The sequence below is a fragment of the Astyanax mexicanus genome, chromosome 16 (genome assembly GCF_023375975.1).
Source record: "Astyanax mexicanus isolate ESR-SI-001 chromosome 16, AstMex3_surface, whole genome shotgun sequence".
Classification (NCBI taxonomy): Eukaryota; Metazoa; Chordata; class Actinopteri; order Characiformes; family Acestrorhamphidae; genus Astyanax; species Astyanax mexicanus.
Genome location: NC_064423.1, coordinates 16351699 through 16378365, shown reverse-complemented (window position 1 = coordinate 16378365; position 26667 = coordinate 16351699). Strand labels below are relative to the sequence as shown.

The following is a 26667-nucleotide window of genomic DNA, read 5'->3' as shown; positions in this document are numbered from 1 at the left end:
TTAATGCAAAAATGCTCTGTGATTCAAACATGTCTGGCAGATGCATTCTGGGAAATGCAGTGGGAAGGCAGAGTTTGTCCTTTTGCTGTAGGCATAAAGGGCTCCAAGGGGTCCAGAGGTCTAATGCGCTATGAACGGGAGGTCGGAGGTTCGAATCCCGTTCATGTAGCTCTGCCATCAGCTGCCACCGCTCAGAGGGACGGTAGATGACAGGCGGATGAGGCGTCTGTGAGCTGATATATCTAAACCGGGTAGCTGTGCTTTTCTCCGAGCGCGGTAGCTGCTCAGTCAATGATTCATTAGCAGCAGCTCACACAAAAAGGGGTGACTGACTTTACATGTGTCGGAGGAGGCTTGTGCTCGTCCACACCCTCCTAGGGTCGCAGACGCCAATGGTGATGGGGATTCACAAAGGGGTGGGACAATTGGATAGCCAAATTAGGAGGAAAAAATGGGGAAAAAGTCATAAAAATAGGTCTGTGAGTGGCTGAGTCTGGACATAGACAATACATTCTGGGAATTGTGGTAGGGAATAGGGCTGCATGTTATATATCATTTAAGCATAGTCATCGCATCGTGTACGCATGGGCCATAGTCACATCGCTGGTGACGTCATGGATGCCTGTTTTTGTATTTTTGTTTTTTTTTGTTTGCTTTGTTTGTTTTTTTTTGTCTGTTTTCTGCAGAGAAATGGGGCAAAAAAAATTTGTGATTGGAAAGTCAAATTTGTCCGATATCACGCAGCCCTAGTAGAAAAGTAGAATTTGTCCGTTGGCCGAGAGTGTAAAGTGCATTTATTGGACTACAGCATCTGTACCAGGCGAGACAGCTTCAGGAGGAATGTGTGTCTGTAGTAGATTTGAATTGGAGCTGTGTGTGTTTTTTTTTTTTTTTTTCTCGTCCAGTTGATCAAAGATCATGAGAGTCTGTGTGATTTAAAACAATTCTACCTGTCCTAAAATGTGTGTTTGTGTTGTTGCTCAACAGTACATGGAAGAGAACTCCACTGCATTCGAGAGCTTCAGGGAGCCAGACTACGCTGCTCAGTACTCCCCGTGGTCATGTGGCACCTTTGTTCCATACATCGGCAAGGATATGAAATCCAAAGAGGGCATGGCTGCAGGCTACATGGAAATGGTGAGTTGAAACCCTGCATCAGTACCTGTGAATTTAAAGAGTTTCCTTATATGGATCTAGCGGTTGTGTTCTGCTGTAGTGACTTTGAGTGGGAGCGCGTGGCAAAAGGTTATCTGTGTTTGCTGTTTCTAGTTTGTTCTCTTTTACCATGTTGACAGAGCAAAGGCCACATAAAGTGAGGCGCAGGAATATAATCAAAAGTAGAAATCTGTGTAAAAGGAAACAATTATTTTTTTTTATTGTTTTAATTGCTTTTTATTTAAGCTCTCTTTTAAACAATAACATTAGTTTAACATTAACATTATGTTAACATTATGTAATGTGATGTTTTTAGATATGAATTTTAACAATTGAATCTCTCTCCTCAACAGCAGAATGTAGAAAAGAGCCTGAGAGATCCTGCATTGGAGCTGCAGCGCAGGGCACCTGAGGTCAAAGACGACGACCCCATCATTCCGTTCGGCTCACTGCCCACTGTTTCGCGCTTCGGAGCCATCTCCCGCACGTCCAAATCTGGCTACCAGCCTGCTGGCCTGATGCCAGGCCACCCAGCCAAACACACTGCCAGTGCGGGTAAATCTGCAGCCTCACGATCATACATTTTCACCTTTTTTTTTTTTTTTTTTTACAATTGTGAAAAGCAGCAGCTATGAATGGCTCAGCTGACTTAGATACTGACACTGTGACCCGAGACTCTTCCACCATCAGCAGCCGGAGTTTAAATGATCACAATTATCTATCTATCTAGATGGCACTCGCCCTCATTACTGCTATTGTAATGCTGACCAGCACAGGCATGTGTGAGTATTAGTGTATATTACGCAATGAAAATTAGCTTTTTAGTCATTAAAGCCAGTGGGTTGTGTAAACATTCACACACACACAATTAAAAGACCACTTCTGTTTCTGAATCATTTTCTCTGATTTTGCTCTTTATAGGTATATATTTGAGTAAAATGAACATTGTTGTTTTATTCTATGAACTAGACAACATTTCTCCCAAATTCCAAAAAAAAATATTATCATTTAGAGCATTTATTTGCAGAAAATGAGAAATGGCTGGAATAACAAAAAAGATGCAGATCTTTTAGATCTTTAATGATCATAAAGTTCTTAGAGTTCAGAAATCAATATTTGGTGGAATAACCCTGGTTTTTAATCACAGTTTTCATGCATCTTGGCATGTTCTCCTCCACTAGTCTTACACACTGCTTTTGGATAACTTTATCTCACTCCTGGTGCAAAAATTCAAGCGGTTCAGCTTGGTTTGATGGTTTCTGATCATCCATCTTCCTCTTAATTATATTCCAGAGGTTTTCAATTTGAAGTGTTCATTGTGTTCAGTGTATCATTTTTAAGTGTTCTCATATTCTTTTCAGAGCTGTATGTCTGTTAGTTCCTTGTAGTGTGCTTTTTCCTGTTTCATTGCGTTGTAATGATTACTTTTATTTGAGTGTTTTTGTTTGCTTGTTTTATTTTTGTGCAGTTGATTATAACTATGGAAATCATGGAGGTTGGAGTGAAGCTTCATACCCACAACATCAAACCATGCCATCTCAGGGATACTTCAGTGAACGGTGAGGTTTCTCTTGTATGATACAGACCTTTATGTCTGTATTTTACACACTTCGTAGTGTATATAGGTACTGTCCAATGAAAAACAAGAATCTACATTTATGTTGATCTGAAATAATAAATACATTTTTACATTGACTTTTATTGAAAGCTTTGAAGGGTTTGAAAGTCGCTGTTTTGGAGATGCTTGTTTTTCATTGGACAGCCATGATATAGTTTGTCTGTGTGTATATAGAATATATATATGAACATAGCACAAAAACTTAGGAAATCTGTGTTTGGTAGATTAATAGTTCGTATAAAAAAGGAAAGCCTGATCATTTATCTTTTAAATACCCAAGAAAAATTGGCCAAATTTTCTCTGCCAGTGCCAAACAGCTTATTCTGCTGTTGTTAGAGATTGGTTTATGCTAATCAAGTGCATGATTGGAACCTGATTGGCAGCACCTGTGAGAATAGGCTCTGCCTCAGTGATCAGTAGGTGTCTGCTCCGAGAATTAGCATGCCAAGATTGACTGATCTGGATAGAGCCAGTGGCTGCTAGGGCCACTGGTGTTCTGCAACACCAAGCTACAGCATTATTACTGGTATTTGAAGTGAGCCCTGGTACGAGTATCTCCAAATTAAAGATCAAGTTTCACATAATGGGGGATGTCAGAGAAATTAGGGAAATTAACAGGTTTTCGAATGGTATAAAATTTACTGCCAAGAAGCTCTGTTACAACAAATAAAAACTAATATCTACTTTTTTACTTTATTTATTTAGCTCTACTTCATAGTGTTAATCACATTTATATAAAACAGTGAATTAAAAGGAATTAATTCGTGTTCTGCTTATGTCCGTAACCATATGTTAGAATCTACATCTACATCATGCAGATTTCTGATTAAAATAGAAGCAGATTTCTATGATGTAACCTTGCCTCTTTTTTGCCTCTGATATACAGCCTGCCCCCTGCTGGCCCGGATCGGGAACAGCTGAGGATGGAACTACAGCAGGTCAACCAACAGATCACTCAGCAGACTCGGTCTATAGAGGTAAGCACCTCTTTACTCTTTGTTCATTTGGCTTTTCCTATGAATGAATTAAGTATTCATGTGTGTTGAGTGTTTTATTTAATGAGCTTTTATTCTGAGGTCATGAATAAGCTCATCACTTTAAGCTCATTGACTTGTAAACCATGTTTTCATGTAGGATTTACATGCATTTAAAATTGAGGAGACTTTTTCACAGTTTAAAACTCTACCTGTCTATGTGATTATTGATTATTACGTTCCCTTATCAGTACTAACGAAATCTGAAATCTGCCTCAGAGCTCCAGCAGTGTGGTGGCTATGCAGAGAGAGCCTGTCTCTATGGCCGGCCAGTCCGCTCCAGTGGAGTGGTCCACAGCTGGCGTGTCCAGTGAGCAGCTGAGCCTGGAGCTGCATCAGGTGGAGAGAGAGATCGGCATGAGGACGAGGGAGATGGCCTTGGTGAGCTAGCCCTAATGGACAGGACTCTGAATTAGGTTTACAAAGGAAATTTAACATGAGCTCTGCTGATTGCTTCCTGAAACCTGTGCTTTTCATGTTTAGACACATTTGTAGTTGTGATATCAAATAGATTTTTTCATTCTAGCACAGTCGTATTTTTTTTACCCACCGTTAAACAAAATCTTAACCATTTTAAATGTTATTATTTTATCGCCTTATATATTTTATTTTGATTAGGTGCCAGAACCTAATCCTTCATCTACCTTTCTGCCTGATTTACTCTAAAACAGAAGGCAGTATCAATCATAATTTTATAGTTGATGCCCATATTTCTGCTTTCTTTGTTTTTATTATACAGATACAGATTTCTTTGGTTAGTGTAGGAGGATATTAGATTTATTTATTTTTACTATTATTTTATGTGTTTTGCAGGAGGGCCATGGGATGAAGTATAGATGTGAAAATGGACAGAGTGATCATGGCATGCAGCGAGAGGAGCACCAGCTAGCCCTCAGGTAAGATACATACTGTAAACAGAGCTGCCATTTTCACATTTTCACCTTCTAGTACGCTTGAATGGTTCCATGTTCTAAAGTACACATATCGTTTGATCTTGCGTTTCACTAGTTTCAGTCAAGTTGTCACTAAGCCACAGAGATCTGCCCGCAAGCGGATCGGTTTCGGCCAATCAGAGTGCTTAATTTTTACTAGGACACCCCACCTTGTCTATCTTCGAGCTTCAGTCAGAGACCTTATTAATGATGGGAATGAGTTAGTCTGTCACTCCTTTAATTGCATGTCTAGTTAGCAATGACACTAATCCAGCAAGCTAACTATGGAGCCATCTGCTACTTTCCTCCACTTAATTTTCCTCCAAATTGTCAACACACACACAGCTGATTGCACGTTTCCAGGTTGTTGAAGGTGGAATATGCAGCCACACTTAAGCAATAATACACAAAATGGAGTGCTGTAATGAGGAATATTGGCACTGCTATGCTGCGGTTCCATTATCCATTATCATTCCATTATTATTTATACCACAGTTCCATTATTGCTGATTATTGCAAGAGTTTAAAAAAAAATAGTAAAATATATTTTATTCCTGGAATTTAGATCCTGATGAGGCAGAAATGAAAAAAAAAAAATGAAGCCAGTTTCTTTCTGATGATGCCAAATGGACAAAAATAAATAATGAAATTATACGTCCAATTTTCCATTTAGCTTCAAACGGTCAGAAATCAACTGATAAATGTTCATGTGGCATCTTGAGGACTACATTCTGAAGTATTGAAACTGGATCAGGGTTGAAATAGTCGATACCTGACCTTATTAATCTGTTCTCTTGATTGTTTAATACTGGTGCCGTTTTTGCTTGTGTTTCCGATTGTAATAGATTTTCACTTCTCTTACGCTAGCGCATTCTTTCTCTGTTTTCAGCGAGGGCTCAAATGGCTCGAGTTCTGTGGTGCAGGACTGCGGTTTGGGCAGCAGCAGCATGTCCTCTCTGACCAGCAAGACGTCCTCCCTGAGCCTGTCATCCGATCTGGTGGCAAGCAGCCCGGACCTGTCGAAGAATGGGGTGGTTCACACATGTTCCTAGCCCATTCTCTTTGTCTTATGCTACCTGCTGCCCAAGACTAGTGTGGCCCTTCTCTCTTTCTCTCTCTCTCTCTCTCTCTCTCTCTCTCTCTCTCTGTCTTTTTCTCTCTTTCTTCAAAAAGACTTTGGTCTTTAGCTGGTCTTACCTATTCATATTCACTTCAAACATCCCCTACAAGGCCACATTACAGCATCCCTCTGTCCAGCATGCTCCTGCTTTTATTGGATGACTTCTATCGTTCTTGCCGCCGCAGTATTGGGATGTTGAATATCCCAGATTTCACATTTTGTTGAGGATAAGGGCTACGTTGGTACAATCTGGATTTAAAACAACCACTAATGGACAACCAGGCAGATGTGGGTGGGATTCATTTAAATTTAATGACAAACAAACTGGCACAGTCAGACTTACGGGATTTTTTTTTTTTTCATAAGCAGTATCTGCCATTTATTCAGTTATTTTTAATTTTTTGTTCTATGAATGAATTTGCTTTCCTTTTTTTTCTATGACAAAGCGTATCTCTCATTGCCTTGTAAGTCTCAGGGCATCTGAGAAACATTTTAGCAATGGAAGTGTTTACTTCTCCTCACTGATGTCTGCAGAGTTCATAATAATAATAATAATAATAGTAATAATAATAATTTAAATGATAAGAAATCCACTTTCTTGGCTTTCAAACTTAAAAAAAAAAAAAAAAAAACTACATTCTTAGTAGTTACCGTGTTCATTATTACGCTTGCGTAGATCTAATTCCAGTTGAGCAGTTTACATTGTCCAGATTTTTACTGGTTGCAGGTAATCATTTCTTAACCACAATGCATAGAGCAGAAAAAGAGAAGAATAAACGTCTCATTCTTTAAAGTAACCTCAAATCCGAATCCCCTCCAAATTCAGTGCTTTTTAATGTCTTAGCATTTTTGCATCTCCTCAACACCCAGGATCTGTTTTTCCTGTCTTTGCTTTGCTATATCTGCCAGGTTGACCTTCCTGGAGAAATCATCTAGATCCATTAAGTTTGTGTGTTTTTATTGTGCTTTATTATGTATTTTTTATATGAACCCTTTTTGTTCAGAGGTGATCAGAAACGTTCAGTATACTCAGCTTCTGGTGGATGCCAGAAAGCCACTCGTACAGTACACAGTAGCCTACGTTCTCTCTTCTTTTCAAACCATACACCAACGTACCTCTCAGCTTGGAAATCTTTTCTGAACAGTGATATTTAGGGCTGCATGATATCAGGGGTGGGAAACTGACATTGCAGTATTTTTTTCTGAGATATATAATAAAGTTAAAGTGTGTATACAGCTCTGGAAAAAAATTAAGAGACCACTTCAGTTTCTAAATTGGTTTGATATTTATAGGTATATGTTTGAGTAAAATTACATTTCATTGTTGTTTTATTCTATAAACTACAAACAACATTTCTCCCAAATTCCAAAAATGACAAATGGCTGAAATAAAGAAAAAGATGCTTTCTGCTTTCAGACTTCAAATTATGCAAAAAAAAAAAGAAAATCATATTCATAAAGTTTTAAAAGTTCAGACATCAATATTTGGTGGAATAACCCTGGTTTTAAATCACATTTTTAAAGCATCTTGGCATGTTCTCCTCCTCCAGTCTTCCAGGCTTTTCGATAACTTTATGCCACTCCTGGTGCAACAATTCAAGCAGTTCAGCTTGGTTTATGGTTTTTAATTTGGTAAAAATTTTCAGAGCTGTATTATATAAATCTCAGAAAACATGTTTTTTTATGATTTGGTTAAAAATGTTAATAAATGTTGAAACACATTTTTACCAACAACATATGATGATACTAATCTAACAAGGATATTATTAATACACTTTGTGTATTCAGTATTAAAATATACAATACAGGGCAGATTTCTGCCTGGGAATGATCGTCATTGCAGATTAAAATATATGGATATATTGTGCAGCCCTAGTTATATATTTACATGCTTCATCCTGAGGATGGAATCAAAACAGTCTAAGAGACACAATGTTTGAACACATTCTGTTTTATGAATGTTTTATACAGTCTACTTTCACTTCATCAGTGAAATCTTGATCTACATGCAGATCTCCTGGACGAGCGACAACGCTGGTCCTGCTTTTATGGTTACGGTGCTCTGCTCTACTCTGGTGTGGCCTTCTCCTCCCCTACGTGAACGGTTAACCTGTTTTAAACACTGGCTCTTTTAGGACACGTATTGTTCTACTATCTCTAATAGCTTGAGTAGTTTGAGACGGCTGTTCTGATCACCTCTAATCAAACTGATGGGACTCTTTGTTTTTTTTTCTTTTTAACTTCTGTGAAGTTGCTGGAACATTTTGGCAGATTGGCAGGTTCATGATTTTCTCCAGGAAGCCACTTTGGGGATATTGGTCTATTGTTTTTGGGGGTCATGTACCACTTTTTTGTTTAGTTAGCTTTTAACAAATATGGCTGCTTCAAAAGAGCTTAATATATTGGCCACAAACCACAGGAATGTGATAAGCATGGGTTCTGATGGACTGGGATTGAGATTTTCTTTTTTTTTTCCAAACTACCTATATGCAGTCTTTTCATAGACTGTACAATACATTATTCATTGCTGTACAGATGTACTGGCAAAGGCAGATATTGTACATTCAATAGCAAATGAAATTAAAAATAGGACAGAATATTGCATTGTTTGTAGTTCTGTAGGTGATGAAATTTCAGTATCAGCTATGACTTATGTGCGCTATTTATTTTTTACAGGGATCAGAAGTAAACTGCTTCTCTCATTTTCTCATTTTACACAGTTCACTCATACCCAAACCGGAATTAAGGCCCAATCCCATTTCACCCCTTGGCCCTACCCCTTACCCCTACCTCTTCTTTTCGTGGGTAAAACTTCCCCCTGAAACAGAGTTAGAAGAGGAAGGGGTGAAATCTTCCCCCTTAGAACTGGGACAGCCCTTCAAGCACCCGATACGTCATCAGCAGCGCTAAAGTTCAGCAACCTAGCTGCTGCTGGTTAACTAGTTAAGTTTTGGGCATATTTTATTGTATGTCTTTAGAAAGGGGGTAGATGTTGCAGAAATTAAGGATTATTGTGCATTGCTTAATGGGAGCTAAAATGAGCTTTGATTAGCTTTTATTTTGTCTTATTTTTCCGTTCTGCCTTAAATGCTTAAGCCACTGCTGTCTGTTGCACCATTTAAAGTGGAATTGAAAAATGAGTTAGCTAGCTAGCTAGTTATCTTTTTTATGCTTGTTATGAAGAATTTGGCCATACAACATTGAAACTACACATTAATCTTTGGTCATATCATGCTAATCATCACTTTTAACAAGGGAAATATTTACATTTGTGAGTTTCTTATCTGTAATTCTCATATTCCCTTCGTTTGAAGTGTGCATCTGAAAAATATCTGCCCTACAGCCTAATAAGAATCGGTACACCCCTATCCCTCGGCGTGCACATGCAAAACAGAAGGGTAGGTGTAGGGGGTAGAGCCAAGGGGTGAAATGGGATTGGGCCCAAGTCTAGCCTTGTCTTTTAATAGGAAATTCCATTTAAAATGCTGTGTCCTTAGTCCTTAGGCTTAATCCCTGTTAGTGAAATTGCCGTTAGTGTTGATTTAACACTGGCGTATTTTAAGGAAGTGATGGTTTGTTTGGCTTTAATTAATTTACACTAAAGCAGTGATTCCCAGACTGGTTAATAGATGCCCACAAATGGTCTAGATTTTAGCTCTCTAACCCAACGCTATACAATAACTGAGCTAAACGTTGTACTGTTTGTACAGGGGTTCCTGAACTGTGGTTTGAGGACCTGGGTTGTTCAGTTCCAGTCCTTGACGTCTGCTGTTCAGCACGCTTAACACCAGATTAATCAGGAAAATCAGTGGAGAAAAAAATAAACCCTGCTGATCTGCTGATCTATGCTCTGGTACATTGTAGGCCCTGGACTGTTGACCTTAGATGCCAAAGCGATAACCTAGTCTGAGCTGTTTGTGAAGATGGTAAAGAAAGAGTTCCTGAAAGTTCAGTATTATTTCCAATGCAGCTCCTGCTGTTCCACAAGCAATAATTAATTAATAAATTGTCAACGACTTCTCAATAGACTTATTAAACTCGAGAATTCAAGATCACTGAGATCCAGATGTTAATTTCTGAGATCTCCCTACCGTATAAAAAAAGTTTGACTGTTTGTTTGGTTGTTTGTTTTGCACGGAGGTCACTTCCAACCACTGTTTTTTTGCGATCTGTTCATAATTTTTTCACATATATTAAGCATTTATACACGATGTCACCTTGACCTTACTATTGTTTTGTTTCTACAGTTGTAACGGCCACTGATTAAATAAATAGTCTCTCGAGACATTCTACTGCATCCTTTAACGCACCGATTTGGTGTAAATAATTTTTTTATTTAACTGTTACTATCGCTTGCGTAAGAGCTTTTGACGTTTGAGCAGTCGTAAAGATTGCAGTCCGATCGCCTCCGATTATGCGGTGGCAGGGATGACAGTTATAGGCAGATCTGTACAGATTTTGGTGATGTGCTTTGTGATCAGAGGTATGGCTTCTTCGTTGTGGCAGGATAGCTTCTTAGTACCTGCTTGTGGAGTTTTGCATGCGTGTTATTATACGTGTTTTGTTGTTTTATGTAGTGAAAACCCACCAGTTTGTTGAGTACTTGAGGGGGAAACCACCCTGTGCCTTGCGCCTTTATTTGCATCATCTGCAGGAGTGATTGAGGATTATTGAGGATTTTTTTTAGTGTGTGTGAGCTTGATTTGGCCTTTTTTAAGGATGCTTGTATCTGCGCACTGCTGCACTCCTAGTAGTGTGTTTTCACTATTCATGGCTATTCATAATAAGCCGGTACAGTTTTAATGTATCTGTAAGAGTAGAGATATACTTGTTGATATGCTGTTGGGCCCTGGCTTCACATAGACAACCTGCATAGGCTGCATTCTGAAGATGTTCTGCAGATTGCATACGTATTTCATTTATTTCTAAGGATGTGTGCAAAAAACTGACACAGGATACGTGATGCAGCCATCGTGCGAACACAAGCAATTACGTCTGCTTGGTTGGTTTAACTGTGTGTTTCTATTTTGTAAGACGATTTGACATGCATTAAGGAAAGCACGTCCATATGTGTTCTTTGTGTGACTGGTTTGTGTTTTGTGTTTTTTTGAGACTGGTTTAAATTTGTTTCTTTACTTGGAACGCAGTGATGAACTGGTCTCTCTCTCTATTTCTCACACTCAGAAGGGCTTCAGCTACTAGCTTACTAAACGAACGAATGATTTATTGTATGAATGAATAAATGAGTGAGTGAATGAATAAATGAGTATTTCTGTTTTTGCTCACTGAAATATTAGCTATATTAGGTTTTACCTATTGTTGCAAGGCAACATCCACATACATCCTCCCATCAGCCAATGGGAGAACAAATATAAGTAAAAAGGGAACCAAATCGTTTACCCGTTCTTTTACTCAAAGTGTCAATGTCTTATTTATAATCGGTGGAAAGCCTCAAGTGTCTCTGTCTCTTTCTGTCTCTCTCTTTTGGAGCTCGTGTTCTATACAATGATCATGGCTGTGGACTCCTAAAGGGGGTATAAATGTTGTCTAGTTGCTTTTTTGAATGTTTTATGTGGATTTTTAATACTGATTTGTTTCAAACTACTAATGTGTAGTGGAGTCAGAAAACAGAAGAGGAGGAACTAGTCGAAACTGAATGGGGGGAATGGGCGTGGGGTGGGATGGGGCGTGTCTTGTGAGGGGCTAGAGTTGGACTAAAAGCTGGCTCATTTATACTCACTTTATATATGAAAATGAATACGTCTTCTTCATAACCATCATTGTCTGCATTGCCCACACACTGCTTTGTGACCTTTACATTTACACTGCCATTGATATATTAAGCATTACATCCAGTAGAGGGCAGTCCAGATTCAAAGATTCATGGCTACGTCCCAATCGCACACTAATTAAATTAAACAATAATACTACAAGGCATATATAAAGACTGTATTTTTCGCACTATAAGGCACACTATGCAACACTAGTAAGGAAAAAAGGGGTGTCGCCATGCTGGGGATGAGAACTGTAAAGCTAAGCTAATCTAAGTAAACAAAACTGTAATTCTTCAAACATGTTCTTTTAAAGTTAAATGAGCGCTGGATGTTAATCTATACAGATTTATCTCCTGAATACTGTTTATATAGGTGGGTAAAGTAAAAGCTGCCGTATCTATATAGTAAGTGTATATTTCCAGATAGTGCCGCCCCACAGAGCTACACTGAGGAACCCTGAGTGTTCTAGTTAGCCAGGGTGATATTAGCTAGCGGTTCATTCTATGTAGCTTGTTTTAACATGGTAAGCACACAGACTACAGTGCGATATGCTCACCTCTGAATGGCGAAAGAGGTTAGTGCTGCATTTAGCGGCTAATGCTACCCTGGCCCAGGGTTAGCAGCAGGCTACAGGCTTATAATACTAACCTCTGAATGGTGAGGGGTTAATGCTGTGGTTAGCGACTAATTCTAATACTGCTTCAACAGTGCTAGCCGGGGTTAGCAGCAGGCTACAGGCCGATAAAACTCACCTCTGAACGAGGAAAGAGCTAGCACTCAGTGCGGTTAGCGGCTAATGCTACTACTGCTCCAGTCTCTGTGCTGGAAAAACTAAACTAAAACTCCTGTATAACGGTGTACTCCAGCGGAGTTGCTTTACTGCTACTTATAACCTGACTGGTAAAATTCATAGAAAAGGTGCACTGATGATTTTGGGAAAATTAAATAATTAAGTGTGCCTTATAGTGCAAAAACTATGATACTTATCATAGTAGTCCATGTAAATGCACTTGCGTTGCTGTCTGCAATTTATTTCTAATATTCTTCCAGATGTGAGTAGCTCCTCCCTTTCCATTTTCCAGTGCATTGTGGGATAATAGTGTCCCATCATAACTGCGTTCAGTTCTGAGTACATATTATAAAAAGTTTATAGTCAAAAACTAGTTAGTAATTAGTACATAATGGGGAAACACCCTCTGAAAACAAGAAACATGGCAATGATGAAAGAAGTCATGAGAATGTACTACCAAAAAAACAGAAGTGGCAGTGGTGTAAACAGCAGTGTAAATGGTGTAAAATATATTTCTGTCGTACATAAATATGATTAAAATGAACGCAGAATACAGGTAGTATGTCTCTATTCGTATCCATATTTGTATTTAATGCTGAGCATAAATGAGCCTGAAGTATTGGAGTATTGAGTGTGTGTGCGTGCGTGTGTGTGTTTGTGTGCGTACGCATGTGTGTGTGTGTTGCACAGCTGGGTGAGGAATGACTCATTAAATACGTCAAATCACACTCGTTTTTCTTTTTCACGTTTGTTGTGAAACGGACAGTATGAAGTAGTAGTAGCTGCAGCGCTCGTGTTTTAGCTCATAGCTGTAGGACATTGTGTTGAAATGGATGATTGTGTACGAGTCCCGATGGGAATGTGTTGTTTTTTACTTTTTTTTTTTTTGCTTTCTCTTTGTTCTTTTTGTTAAAGTTGTTCACGCTGAACATTCTCATTACTTCCTCTCACATGTTATTTTTTTTGTTTGTTTTTTGTAACGTGGGTCTATTCTTGCATTTATTATTATTATTACTGCTGATATTATTTTATTTGTGAATTCTCTGCTTGGGAAATGTAATTGCTTTTGATGATTACTCCCAAGTTAGCTCATTAAAGATTGCTTAAATTAAGGTACATAACTAACTGCAACATGAATAACAATGTTTTTATATGAATATATAAATATTATACTCCATTAAGGAATATTTAGGACTATATTTCTCCAAATGTGGATCTAGCTGTTAAACTTTTTTTTTCTTTGTTAAAGAATTCACTGTGTGAAATTTTGGATTGCGTTTTTGTATAATACAATTGCTTTGTTTTCTTTTGAAAGGGGAGGGAGGGAGGGAAGGAGGGTAACAAACTGGAAGTTAGAATTTGATGAGGAAAAAAAGTGAAATTATTTAAAAAGATGTGTAATTTAATGTGCAACGATGATTCTGTACTGGCAGGGATTGTGATTAAATGATATTGTAAACCACTGTGCCTTGTTTCTGCTTTTCTCTCTCTCTTTTTTGTACAAATTCAAAAAGTTCAGATGTGCAATTAAAGATTTGATTCTATTAATCTTCAAGGTAGGTTTGGGCGCACTCCATACCCGTCAAGTTTTAGATTTAAAAATAAGGGATATTTTCCTCTGTACGCTTAAAGCAGTCCCACCAGCCCAACGAAGGTTCAGTATCCCTTACATTTTAAGACAGGTTTACAAAAAATCTAAAATAACCACAAGTGAACCACTTACACACTACAATTAGATTATCAGAATCTGAACATGTTGTGGACATTCCTACATATGTCATTCTTTTAATACAGCCAAATTAAAAACCCTTTTCTATATATTTTTTAAAAAATTATTTTATTTTTTATTTATTTAATGGATTTAAAATTGAACAAAGGCTGCGCAAATTCTGCAAAATTACTGTTAGTGACCTAAAAATAGTATCATGAACTTTTACTAAAAGGACATGGACCAGATATGTTTCATCAGTAAAAATTAGTCTAAGGGGCCTACACAATAATTTTTAATTAATACTTTTTCTTTTTGATCACTCCACCCCTGATTAGTTCAGTTAATTTCGGCCCTCTCCACATTTCTGCTTAAACTGAGTCACAAGCTGTATTTTTTTTTTATTTTAAAAGGTTTAATCTGTGTGTTTTATTTCAGAGACGAGTATTTTTAAGCAGCTATCAGAAAAATATCATCACAGTTTACATGATTAGCCTACCGTTACCTTTCTTTTAGAAAAATCGCTGAATATCCAGATCTGTTTTAACATCAGCAGCTCCGACTAGCTGCCTGAACTCACAGCGACGGTGGGGGGCTTCCCCACACTGACCCTCCTTTGCAAGCTGATTGGCTGTTTCTCCTGAAAGGCGGGACTTTCTCCTTGAATCGGCTCCACGATTGGTTAAGAGACACAGAGCGGTCAGTGCCCTGTCTCCTCAATAATATATATATTTTTATTTTAATAGAATACGGGAAATTTACGGGAAATTACTAATACGGGAGGACGGCGGGAAAGAGGAGTAAATACGGTAGTTTCCCGGCCAAAACGGGAGACTTGACAGGTATGGCGGCGCACTCCACTTTTTTTGTACCATGTCAAAACATATTTGTGGTACACGGTATGTAGGGTTACATGGTCTTGTGTTTATGTGGCTATAGTACCATTAAATTCTGGGATACATTTTAAACTTAAAAATGATCAAATAGAGAGTTCAGTTTGTACAGACTGAGTTACCACTGCATAACAGTCACACAGTAAATGTTCTACCATCAGTCTGGCGATTAAAACATGTTTAGCACAGCTAATCTGATTAATCTCACTTCACTCTACGTGTTAGCATTATAGCTAACATTCTGTTCACCACAAAACTCCGCTTATAAATGTTAAGATGAGACTGATAGTGACTAGACCAGGGGTCACCAACGTGGTGCCCGCGGGCACCAGGTAGCCCGCAAGGACCTTATGAGTAGCCCGCAGGCCTGGTCTAAAAATAGCATTTTTGTTGCTATTCTTTTTTTTTTTAAATCACAGTTGCATTGGTGTAATTTTAGATTATATTAGATTAATATTAGCTTAGAGATAGCCTATAGTTTATATATTATTATACAATATAATGTAATATAATATGTAATATTGTCATTAATTATTAATAATAACATATAATTAAAGGTAAATTGAGAACATTTGCAATTTCATGAGTGTGTATCAAACTGGTAGCCCTTCGCATTAATTGGTACCCAAGAAGTAGCTCTCAGGTTCAATAAGGTTGGTGACCCCTGGACTAGACATTAGTTCTGTAGCTCACTTGCTAAGCTAGCCTCTAGTACAGATACACAAAGTATCAGACAGCTCAGTACAACTATTTTTGTCTAACCTGAATACTGATGACAAAAACTTGTGTGTGAGAGAGTAAAGTCTTAGTCTTAGTTAGCAAGATAATGTAGCTAAGAGCTAACACCACAGTACAGACCGATTACTTTAGCTAAGACCTGATAATTAGCTGATAAGACCAATTGGTACTTTTGGTATTGTGGGCTTTGAGTCCTGCTAGTCCTCTTGACAACTTTTAAGGAGATGCAGATTTCATTTTCCAGCAGGACTTGGCACACTGCCCATAGTACCAACAGTACCAATTGGTCTTATTTTATATTCTAATTTTCTGAGACAGATTTTTGGGTTTTCATTGGCTGTAAGCCATAATCATCAATAATAAAAGAAATAAACGCTTAAAATAGATTGTATTTTTTTTTTACATAATATTAAAATATTCTGAGATCCACCTTTAGTGTGTCTCAATCATGTTCTCATAATGTTGATAACAGATTAAAAAAAAAACAACAAAATGAATGTGTCTGATTTGAATCCAAATGATTCAAATTCTTCTGACAAGATGTTTACTGATCTCACTGGACCTACCCATAAAGCTCTGATCCTGGAATTGCCGCTGGTTTATACATGTTTTATACATTTTAATTATATTGCGCTTTTTTAATCTCGGTATGCTGCTGGTGAGGAAAACTGAACGGATCAATAGCTCAAAGGTTGATCTGAGTAAATTGTTGTGTTGATGTGCTCTGCAGGACACTGACCTGCTGCAGACGACGCAGTGTCCCCTGTGTCCACTCGCTGCTTTACAACGATACAGAAACGCTGCCCTCTGTTTTATAAAGGATTTAAAGCCTCAGCAGGTAAGAAGATTCATTTCAGTTTAATGTTTGCAGCTGATTTTTTATAATAGAAATCTAGCAGAGATTCTTACTAAACCTTGAGAGAAGATCCATTAATGAAACATTAAATCTGAATGGTTCTTTTTCACCTTTTTTTAAACGTTACTTCTCCTCTGTTTCTCAGATATAAGGGACTGACTGTTATCTGTAACTGTGTACGACATTTTTTCTTCACAAAAGGGTCCAGTAGAAACTTTTAGACCAGGGTCTAACCTGGTATAGGACCTTTCCACTATGTGAAGGTTCTTCACACTCACATCTTGGTTTTAAATATTCTCCTACCATTAGGGACTCTGAGAACTTTGTTTTTAAGAGTTCATTTTCAACATTCAACCCTGGTTAAGGTGTGAAGAACCTTTGGAAATCTAAAGAACCTTCATGCGCACCATAAAAAATTCTCATGGATGTCAATTTATCTTAGCTAATGTTAGTATATCTAATAGTATTGATGTTAATGAAGGAGTGAAGCTCTCTGCAGTAATGTAACTCTCCGCGGGTAACATAGAAATCAGTGTTTAAACTGTACAGAAGTAGTAAAGACAGATATAACACTGTGGATCAACACCAGCAGATGACATGTCTCTCCAAACCATCACTGATCATCAGTAAATTTTACAGTTCATGTGTAAATCAAGGAACCAGAGTCTGGAGGAAGAGTGAAGAGTCACACAGTCCAAGCTGATTGAGGTCTAGTGTGAAGATTCCACAATCAGTGATGCTTTAGAGCCATACCATCTGCTGGGGTTGGGTTTCATTTTCCAGCAGGACTATATGGTCTTATATAACATAAACATTTTCTTAGACACTATTTTTTGGGGTTTTCATTGGCTGTAAGCCATAATCATTAATAACAGAAATAAACGCTTAAAACAGATCACTGTGTGTAATACATTTAGAATTACTGAAATTAGTAACTCTAATTGAAAATGTGTGAGATTATGTGTTTTCTCTAAGCCTCTTACAGTGTAATATCCGAAGACTACACTGGAGAAATGTAGGATACAGACACTGTAATGCTTCAATAAACCCATGGTTTCATTTTAGCTGGAACACATTTAGCTCATTTAGAGGTTCTGAGTCACTTTTTTCCCTCCTTTTTCTAGATCAGGCATCATGAAGTTGTGGACATGTCTAGGAGCTCTCTGGATCCTCTCTATCTGCTCAGTTCAGGCTGCCGTAGACATCTGCAGCGCTAAGCCCAAAGACCTGCCTCTGCAGCCGGTCTGCATCTACCGCAACCCAAACGTGCACGATCATGAAGCAGCACCAACCGAGAAACCCGCTGTGAAGGTCCTGGAGAAAGCCTCAGAAAAAGCCCACGGGAAGATGCTAGAGAAGATCCCAGAGTCCACCAACCCTCGAGTGTATGAGCTGTCCAAAGCCAACGGCCGCTTCGCCCTGTCCCTCTTTAAGCAGCTCTCTAAGGGAAAACCTCATGAAGAAAACATCTTCATGTCCCCCCTCAGCATCTCCACGGCCTTCGCCATGACCAAGCTGGGGGCCTGCAATAGCACACTGGAGCAGATCATGAAGGTAAGCAGAGATTCAACTAATAATTACAAAAAAAAAATACAAATAAATAAATCACCTGGATTTAACTGAGAAAATAGGTATGATCCTCCTATTGCATAATTACTGCATGGGTGATTATCTTTCACCTGGCAACCCTAACTGGTGCAGTGATTTGTTTCTCATTTCTTAACCCTTTCAGCCCCTGCGTCCATTACAATGGACATCGTGTATTTCCTTATTTTTTAATCGGGATAGACTATGAATGAGTTTAAGGCAATGAAGCAATAGCTTAAATTAAAAGATCTATTTTTTTATGTAATTTAGAACTCTTTTTTTCATGTTTATTTTAGTGTTTAAGGATGGCTTGTGAAGCAGGAGCAGAATTAGCATTAGTCGCTAACCGCCGCACTAAGCGCTAGTTAATTCTTTTGCAGTTTAGAGGTGAGTATATCTACCTATAGCCTGTGTTTTTGCCACGTTAAACCAAGCTCCGTGAGATGAACCGCTAGCTAATTTCACCCTGACTTACCGGAACACTCAGGGTTCCTCAGTGTAGTGCTGTTGAAAATCTGGAAATCTAAGCTTACTGTAAATAAACGAAAGCATTTTACTCACCCAAATAATCAGTTTTCAGGAGAGAAATCTGTGTAGATTATAATCCAGCACTCGTTTAACTTTAAAAGAATATTTTTTTTTTACAGTTTTGTTTACTTAACTTAGCTTAACTAGGCTTTACAGGTCTCACCAATGGGTGCTGAATTAGAAGGAAAGCATGAAGGCACCCCTGTTCCTTACTAGTGTTGCATAATGCGCCTTATAATCCGGTGTGCCTTATAAGAATTTTTGTATAAATGGGCCAAAGGAAATCCCCCCAAAATTACTGGGAATGAAACTTTTAACATTTCATTTAAAGATAAAAAAAATGTAATCTTCTCGTGTGAAGTTACAGATTTGACAGTGATGATTTATAGGTTTTTTATTTTGCTGTTCTTCCAAGGTTTTGATGATACTCAAAAAAAAAAAAGCCTTGTTTCTCGCTTCCAGGTCTTCGAGTTCGACACTATAAAGGAGAAAACGTCAGATCAGGTTCACTTTTTCTTCGCTAAGCTGAACTGTCGCCTCTACCGCAAAAAACACAACACTGTGGAGCTGGTCTCGGCCAACCGCCTGTTCGGAGAGCAGTCCCTGAACATCAACGAGAACTTCCAGAACATCAGCGAGGTCGTCTACGGGGCCAAGCTGATGCCACTCAACTTTAAGGTCATTTTGGTTTGATCTTGTACTCATTTTTTAGCAGTGTGTTCTGATAATGTTCTTCAGGTTCCTGCTGATAAAACATATCCAGGCCAGTTTAGATTTTAAGTACAGTTGGGTAGGTTTTACATAGTTTGGATTTGATGGTTTAACTGGCCTGCAAACATGATCAACCATCAAGACGCCTTTATCCAGAGCGACTTACAAAAGGGCTTCGTTGTTCACTTTAAAATATCCATAGCTAGTTTGTAGAGACTACGATTAAGTGATACCCCAAGATTTGATAATGTTTAGAACCCTAGAAAGAACTTATTATTATTTTTTAAATATTAGTTTAGGAAGTCCTAGACTAATCTAATCTGGGTAGTTAAACAAATAGAGTTATAGTTTGAGTATTATTAACAGATATGTTAATGCTGACGGATGGAAAAGACATAGTAGCAGAAGCATCCAAAAATATCAGAGGTTTAACAGTATAAATTAAGGTGGAATCACTAATTAATAACATTAATAAACTTTACAAACTATGAATAAACCCTTTATAATTTAAAGTGGTACTGAAATGTGAAATATCAGATATGGAGGTTTAGGGAGTAATAAATGTTGGTCTGTTCCTGCAGGAGAAACCTGAAATATCGAGACTGAAAATCAACCAGTGGATCTCTGAGAAGACTAAAGGTAAAATAAACGACACTCTGCCGCAGGGATCAATAGACGCCACTGCTGTAATGGTCCTGGTGAACACCATCTACTTTAAGGTAGGTCAATCTGTAGAACAATCCCATTCTCCCTCTGTATCTGTATATAGCATTTAGTTTATATCTGAAAAATACTTTTCATTAAAACTTTTCTACATTTCAGAAAATAAATCTCAACTGTCTTTATTTCATTTAATAACAGTGCTTCTCAAAACATTTGAAAATCATTCAAAAGTTACTTTTCAATTTCTTTGATTCAGTTAAAAATGTGAAAGTCATATTGTATTATATAGAAGTATTACACACAGAGTGATCTACTTTAAACATTTCTTTCTTTTACTGTTGATGATTATGGCTTACAGCCAAAAAAAATCAGTGTCTTAGAATATTAGAATTAGAATATTATATAATTGGTACTTTAGGCAGTGTGGTCAGTGTGCCAAGTCCTGCTGGAAAATGAAATCCGCATCTCCATAAAAATTGTCAGCAGACGGAAGCATGAAGTGCTGTAAGATTATCTGGGAAAACAAAGACACTGCACTAACTTTAGACTTGATAAAACACAGTGGATCAACACCAGCAGATGATGCGGATTTCACTTTCCAGCAGGACTTGGAATTAGAATATTATATAACACTGATTTTGGGGTTTTTAATTGGCTGTAATCCATAATCATCATCAATAAAAGAAACAAATGCTTAAAATAGATCAGTCAGTCAGTCAGTTTATCCCGAAGGAAAATAAAATGAACATTTAAAGTAATTCAAAATAAAAGGATCAGTGAACAGGCTAAAATGTCAGGTAGGCAAATTAAGAGATAAATAATTACAATAATAACACTAAATAAATAAACAATAAAAAAAATACATCACTCTGTGTGTAATACATCTATATAATATATAAGTTTAACATTTTGAGCTGAATTACTGAAATAAAGTAACTTTTCAATGATATTCAATTTTTTAAGATGCACTAGTATATATTAACATAAATAAATGACTGTCTCCATATGAGGACATTGACAAATTCCTCTACAATGACAAAGTTTAGTTATATTATATTATATACACCCAGGAAAATTCTGGGTTTCAAGAGGATAATGATTCCCAATTAAAATAGAATTTTATGTCCATAGTTTCAATATTTTGCTTCAAAATTTAAAGCACATCTTTTTTTTGGTAAACCACTCTGTCCTGTTTTAGTTGTCTCTAACTGAATCTGTATAAATGTCTTTATTTTCAGTGTACCGTAAATTTGACCTACTGAAACAAAAAAATGACAAAAGTTTCAAGCAGCTCTATACAAAATAAATACTATTATTAATATTGTAATATTATTCGCTTACATTTCAGGGCCAGTGGAAGAATAAGTTTGACAAAAAGGATGTCATGTCGTTACAATTCCATGTGAGCTCTACAAAGAAGTGTCAGGTTCACATGATGTACAAGGAGGCAAAGTTCCAGTATAAGAAGTTTCCAGAGGATAAGGTGAAGGTGCTGGAGCTGCCCTACAATGGAGGCGGGATTTCCATGGTGCTGGTGCTACCAATGAAAGATTCCAACCTTACTGAGGTACGATTTCCTTTACGATTAATCTGATTAATCTGTGCAAACTCCACACAGGCCCTCTTGCTGTGAGGCGGAAGTGCTACCCACTGCGCCCGTGCCTAATCAGATTTTTTAAAATCAGATTTGAGTCATTTTCATACTGTGTGTGGTCTTAAATCGGATGTGTATCCGATCCACAGACATACGACATGAATGTGAACGGTCAAATCGGGATTCATGTCAAGTCTTTTTGCTTTTACAAGTCGTCTCTCAAATCTGAAGTTTTTTGTTTATACGTTTATACACGTATCAATGTGAGCATGTAGGCGTTTCAGCAACAGATTCGTTCACATTGCACACAGATACAAGTCACTTATATTTGTGAATGTGAACCTTCAAATCTGTTCTCAGCAAAAAAATCTGATTTAAGCAAAGTCTGCTTAATTGCTGCTGGTTATGGTTCTGTTCACATCTACAGGTGACTGACTGAAAACACCTGATTGAAACGTCTGGTCTTGAGAGTGGTAATCCTGAATAAGGGGTTGAATATATATTGTATTATAAAAAATATTGTAGTAGTTTAAGTTGCATATGTCTATTACACAAGTCCTTATTCAATCAGATTTTTTGAACACAACTGTACTGTATATTGAGTAAGACCTTTTTGTTCTAATATGTTGGAAGGTGGAAAAGATCATAACCCATAGCAAACTGACCAACTGGACGAACACCATGTCTGAGACCACCGTGGCGGTTCAGATCCCCCGTTTCCGCATCGAGGACAGCTTCAGCCTAAAGGAGAAGCTGCGGGACATGGGCCTCAACCATCTCTTCAGCGCAGAGCACGCCAGCCTCCCAGGTAAACCTCAGAGTGTATCAGACGCAGCAGTGCTGCTGGAGGTTTTAAACACTTCAGTGTCACAGCTGGACTGAGAATAGTCCACCAACCAGAAAGATCCAGCCACCGGTGTCCTGTGGGCGCTGATGAAGGTCTTCTACATCTGTAAGGTGATCAATTATAACGTTGGAAAAGTTTGGAGTGTCTATTAATAGAGTGAAGGACAGTGAGTGAACACAGTGTTTAAGAACTCCAGCAGCACTGCTGCTTCTGATCCACTCTTATACCAGCACAACACACACTGTTAACACATCACCACTATCATAATATCAGAGTCAGGCTCCTGATCGTTGAAGAACAGGGTAAAAGGATGATGATGATAAAGCAAAAGTATTTATACCCCTCAAACAAAATCTGAATTAAATAAAAATCTGAAAAGTGTGAAGTGCAAAATAATTCAACTCCCCTACATTAACACTTAGTAAAGCTACTTTTCACTGCAGTTTTTATTTTATTTATTTTTTTAGGGGGGGGGGGGGGGGGGGGGTCTCTACCAGCTTTACCAATTTTAATATCTTGCCACCTTTAAACCCGGGCTAGCACTGATGGAGCAGCATAAGCATTAGCCACTTACTGCGCTAAGTGCTAGCTCTTTTGCCATTCAGAGGCGAGTATATAGGACTGTAGCCTGCAAGTTGAACAAACCGCTAGCTAATATCACTCTAGCTTATATCAGCTATAACACTCAGGTTTCATCAGTGTAGCCTTGTGGTGCTAGCGCTAGCAGTTAGCCACTAATGCTAATGCTGCTGCACCAAGCCTTACTGGAAATCTGAAAATCTAAGCTTACTGTAAATAAACAGAAGCGCTTTACTCACCCAAATAAACCGTTTTGTTAAATCTGTATAGATTTAACATTCAGAGCTTATTTATTTAAGAATTATAGTTTTGTTTACTTATCTTAGCTTTAGGGTGGTGAGACCTGCTGAATTAGAAGGAAAACATGGGGACACTCCTGTTCCATACTAGTGTCACATAATGCACCTTATAATACGATGTGCCATATTTATGAAAATAGACCAGAAAATAGAGGTTTATTGATAATTTTGTCTTAAAATCCAGTGGGAAAAATATGTTAAGTTTGGGGTTGTGAGCTCATAATATGAACAGTAAATAACAAGGAAGTGTTCATAATATCCCGACTGAACTGTGTACTTCTCTCAGTGTATCTCGGTGTCACTCTCTGCTTTCAGGCATCGCTGAGGGCGTCGACAACGGCATTTACATCTCTGACGCTTATCACAAGGCTTTCCTCGAAGTAAGACTTCTCATTCATTCTGCATTTGATGCTCATGGCCCTCTGTAGATACTCTTTACAAGCGGTTTCTTCATTTTTACCATACACAGATTAATTATAACAATAAACTAACATACAGAGACAGATAGTGAATGAATAACAGATGATTCCATGATGGCATCTGTAAAGGGGTGGACAGATATTGATGTGTCAAAAGACTGTGGACTATGGAATAGCAGTATGTCATGGTGCTCTCCACCAGTCTTTCACACTGCTTTTGGGACAAAGGTTCAAGCAGTTCAGCTTTGTTTCGTGGCTTGTGGCCATCCATCTTCCTTTGATTACATTCCAGGGGGATTTTTTTGGGTTTCATTGGTTTCAAAATCAGGATTATTTCACCAAATATTGATTTCTCTTGAACTCTTAAAACATAAGTATTGTATTTCTAAATGAACATTAACTTTTTCTCAATTTGATTATTTGAGGTCTGACAGCTCTGTATCCTGTTCGTTATTTTGACCATTTCTGATTTTCTGCAAATAATGTTGTCTGTAGTTTATAGAATAAAACAACACTGTTCATTTTACTTCCAACATATACCAATAAATAGCAAAATAAGAGAAACTGATCAATTAAATAGATGTGGCGAAAGTCATGGGACACTTTGACAAGAACCAAATTGAGAGTGATGATGGCTCAATAACTGGGCCAGAACATCTCCAAAACGTCCAGGTATCTACTGAAAGTGGTCCAAGAAAGGACAACCAGTGAACCTGGAACAAGATTCTGAGCACCAAAGGGTCCCTTTCTAATCATGAAGGTCCTACACCATATTAGAAAGGAAGGAAAATGTTAAAGTTATGGCTGATTATGTAGCTATAGAGCTTATGAACATTGTAATAGACATATGCAACTTAAACTACTACAATATTTTTTATAATACAATATATATTCAATGATTCTGGCTGATGTTGCAGGTGAACGAGGAGGGCAGTGAGGCAGCAGCTGCCACGGCTGTTGTGGCACTCGGCCGCTCCCTCAACGTGAACCGCGAGAGTTTTGTCGCCAACAAGCCCTTCCTGCTCTTCATCCGGGAAGTCACCATCAACACCATCATCTTCGCTGGCCGCATATCCAACCCCTGCAAAAGCGGCTAAAGCACTTTGTTCCTTTTATTTGAAATGTTACCAGCACTGGAGGAGAAGGAGGGAGAGGAAAGCCAGTTGTTATCCTCATCCATCAGACAACGAGATGGTTTTTCATCACAAATAAAGATCTTTTCGCCATGTCATATATCGCAAATCTGTCATTTTTGTGTCAGTGTGAACAGCAAAAAAATTGCAAAGAATTTGGGCCACTTTTATAAGCAGTATTACAATCAGTTTTCAATCTAATTCTAAACTTAGATGTGGAAGAAGAGGGTGAGGAAATCCACTAAATAAGGAGGATGATGGGTTGTCATCCATCAGACAATAAGATGATCAGTCAGATAAGATGGTTTTTCACCACACATATATAGATCCCCAATCAGAATAGTTAAAGGTCTACTTCCGCTACAATCCTTCTTGGTTTTTGTGAAATACTATAGGTATCTGAGTTGTATATGCATGCTGCATATGACACTGTTAGCTAAAGAGCTTACTGCTCTGTTTACAGCAGCAAGTTAACCTAAGCTATCTTGTATAAGTAACTCTAGGTTTAAATCGGATCTCCGGTTGATTCTGTTTTTTACAGAGACCTTAAATATACACTAGGGATGCATGTTTTGACAAGGTAGCACAACTCGACAGAACATTGGTCAAAGCGGCCGCCGTTCACGTCAGATTTTAGGATATAGAGCGGACTCTGGGGCTTTGTGAAACTGTGAAACTGCCCATGCACCGAATCACCAAGTCTAAAGTAAGAGTTTGGTAGTCAGTTTAGCTAGAAGAAACAATATCAATGTTGCTGGAAGAGCTGCCCTGCTCTTTCTTCAGAGACATCAAATTCAGTAATCTGAAGCAGCACTACATAAAAAAAAATACTAAGGACCACAACATTTGCAGCACGGTGGAATTTTACAAAGCTTATTTAACAAGGAAATGTGAATTAGGTTGCCTTTAACGCTGTTAAAGAAACATAGCTAGTGATTCAGTCTGTTGCTCCTTTCTCACACTGGCTGGCATCACTTGAAGCTCGTTGTCAAGGTCATGGCATCATGTTAGATCAGATTATTTGTAAAATCCACATCAAAGGAGTAGACTATTGGGAAAAGTTTACATATAAACACTTAAGTCAGATTCTAGAATCGCAATGAATTCATTTGGATTGGAGGAAAGCTTTGCATGTAAACAAAGCCAGTGTAAACAGAAAAATACAAAGAATTAGATCATTTACATTCAGATTTGGGCAACATTCATATGTGGCTTTGAAATTCAATTTGTATCTGATGTCAAAGGTGCAGAGGTACGAACACTTTGTTACCTTAGTTAAGTAGAAATTTTTGTTATCTACACTTTACTTAAGTAATTATTTTCAGACTACTTCTTACATTTTCACACAATTATCTGAACTTTCTACTCGTTACATTTTTAAAAACAGCCTTGTTACTTTCATTTATTTGAGCACAGATCTGTCATTTGTATATCAGTGTGAACAACAAAAAGCACAACGAATTACATTTTTGAATCTGATTTAGACCAACAAAAACAAGATCTTGCACTACAAACCAAATAGAAAAATCACAGATATTTTTGGAGTTTTGTTCAAAAAAGCTCATCTAAAGACAGAACAACAAAAATCAGATTCCAGAACATAGATGCAGTAATGTGAACGCAACATTAGGATTAAAACAGGTTTATTTTCCATATTAGAAATTTGGGTTTAGCAGTATCACACAATAT

The 26667-nt window shown here is 37.9% G+C and overlaps 2 protein-coding genes across 5 annotated transcripts in view; both read left to right on the top strand.

Annotated features, from left to right (window-relative positions):
* The window catches only part of rc3h1a (ring finger and CCCH-type domains 1a), a 32945-nt gene extending 19060 nt beyond the window's left edge, over positions 1-13885 (top strand). For 2 of the 3 annotated variants that reach the window (XM_007240113.4, XM_007240114.3), the window contains exons 14-20: positions 988-1137; positions 1509-1710; positions 2624-2714; positions 3660-3750; positions 4027-4188; positions 4621-4703; positions 5629-13885. In XM_007240113.4, coding sequence (XP_007240175.3) covers positions 988-1137; positions 1509-1710; positions 2624-2714; positions 3660-3750; positions 4027-4188; positions 4621-4703; positions 5629-5791 — 942 coding nt within the window. In that variant the 3' untranslated portion in view covers positions 5792-13885. The remainder of the gene's footprint in view (positions 1-987; positions 1138-1508; positions 1711-2623; positions 2715-3659; positions 3751-4026; positions 4189-4620; positions 4704-5628) is intronic. The other variant, XM_007240115.4, reaches the window with a different exon arrangement.
* A 2593-nt stretch (positions 13886-16478) lies between these two features.
* serpinc1 (serpin peptidase inhibitor, clade C (antithrombin), member 1) lies at positions 16479-25076 on the top strand. 2 transcript variants are annotated; one of them, XM_049465904.1, is made up of 8 exons: positions 16479-16600; positions 17743-18172; positions 19196-19411; positions 20026-20163; positions 21456-21674; positions 22335-22509; positions 23742-23806; positions 24763-25076. In XM_049465904.1, exons 2-8 carry the CDS (start codon positions 17753-17755, stop codon positions 24940-24942), a joined length of 1413 nt encoding a protein of 470 aa, XP_049321861.1. In that variant the 5' UTR covers positions 16479-16600; positions 17743-17752; the 3' UTR covers positions 24943-25076. The 2 variants fall into 2 exon arrangements, with proteins under 2 accessions (XP_049321861.1, XP_049321862.1); XM_049465905.1 differs by having other exon boundaries at positions 16511-16600; positions 17748-18172.
* Positions 25077-26667: the final 1591 nt, after the last annotated feature.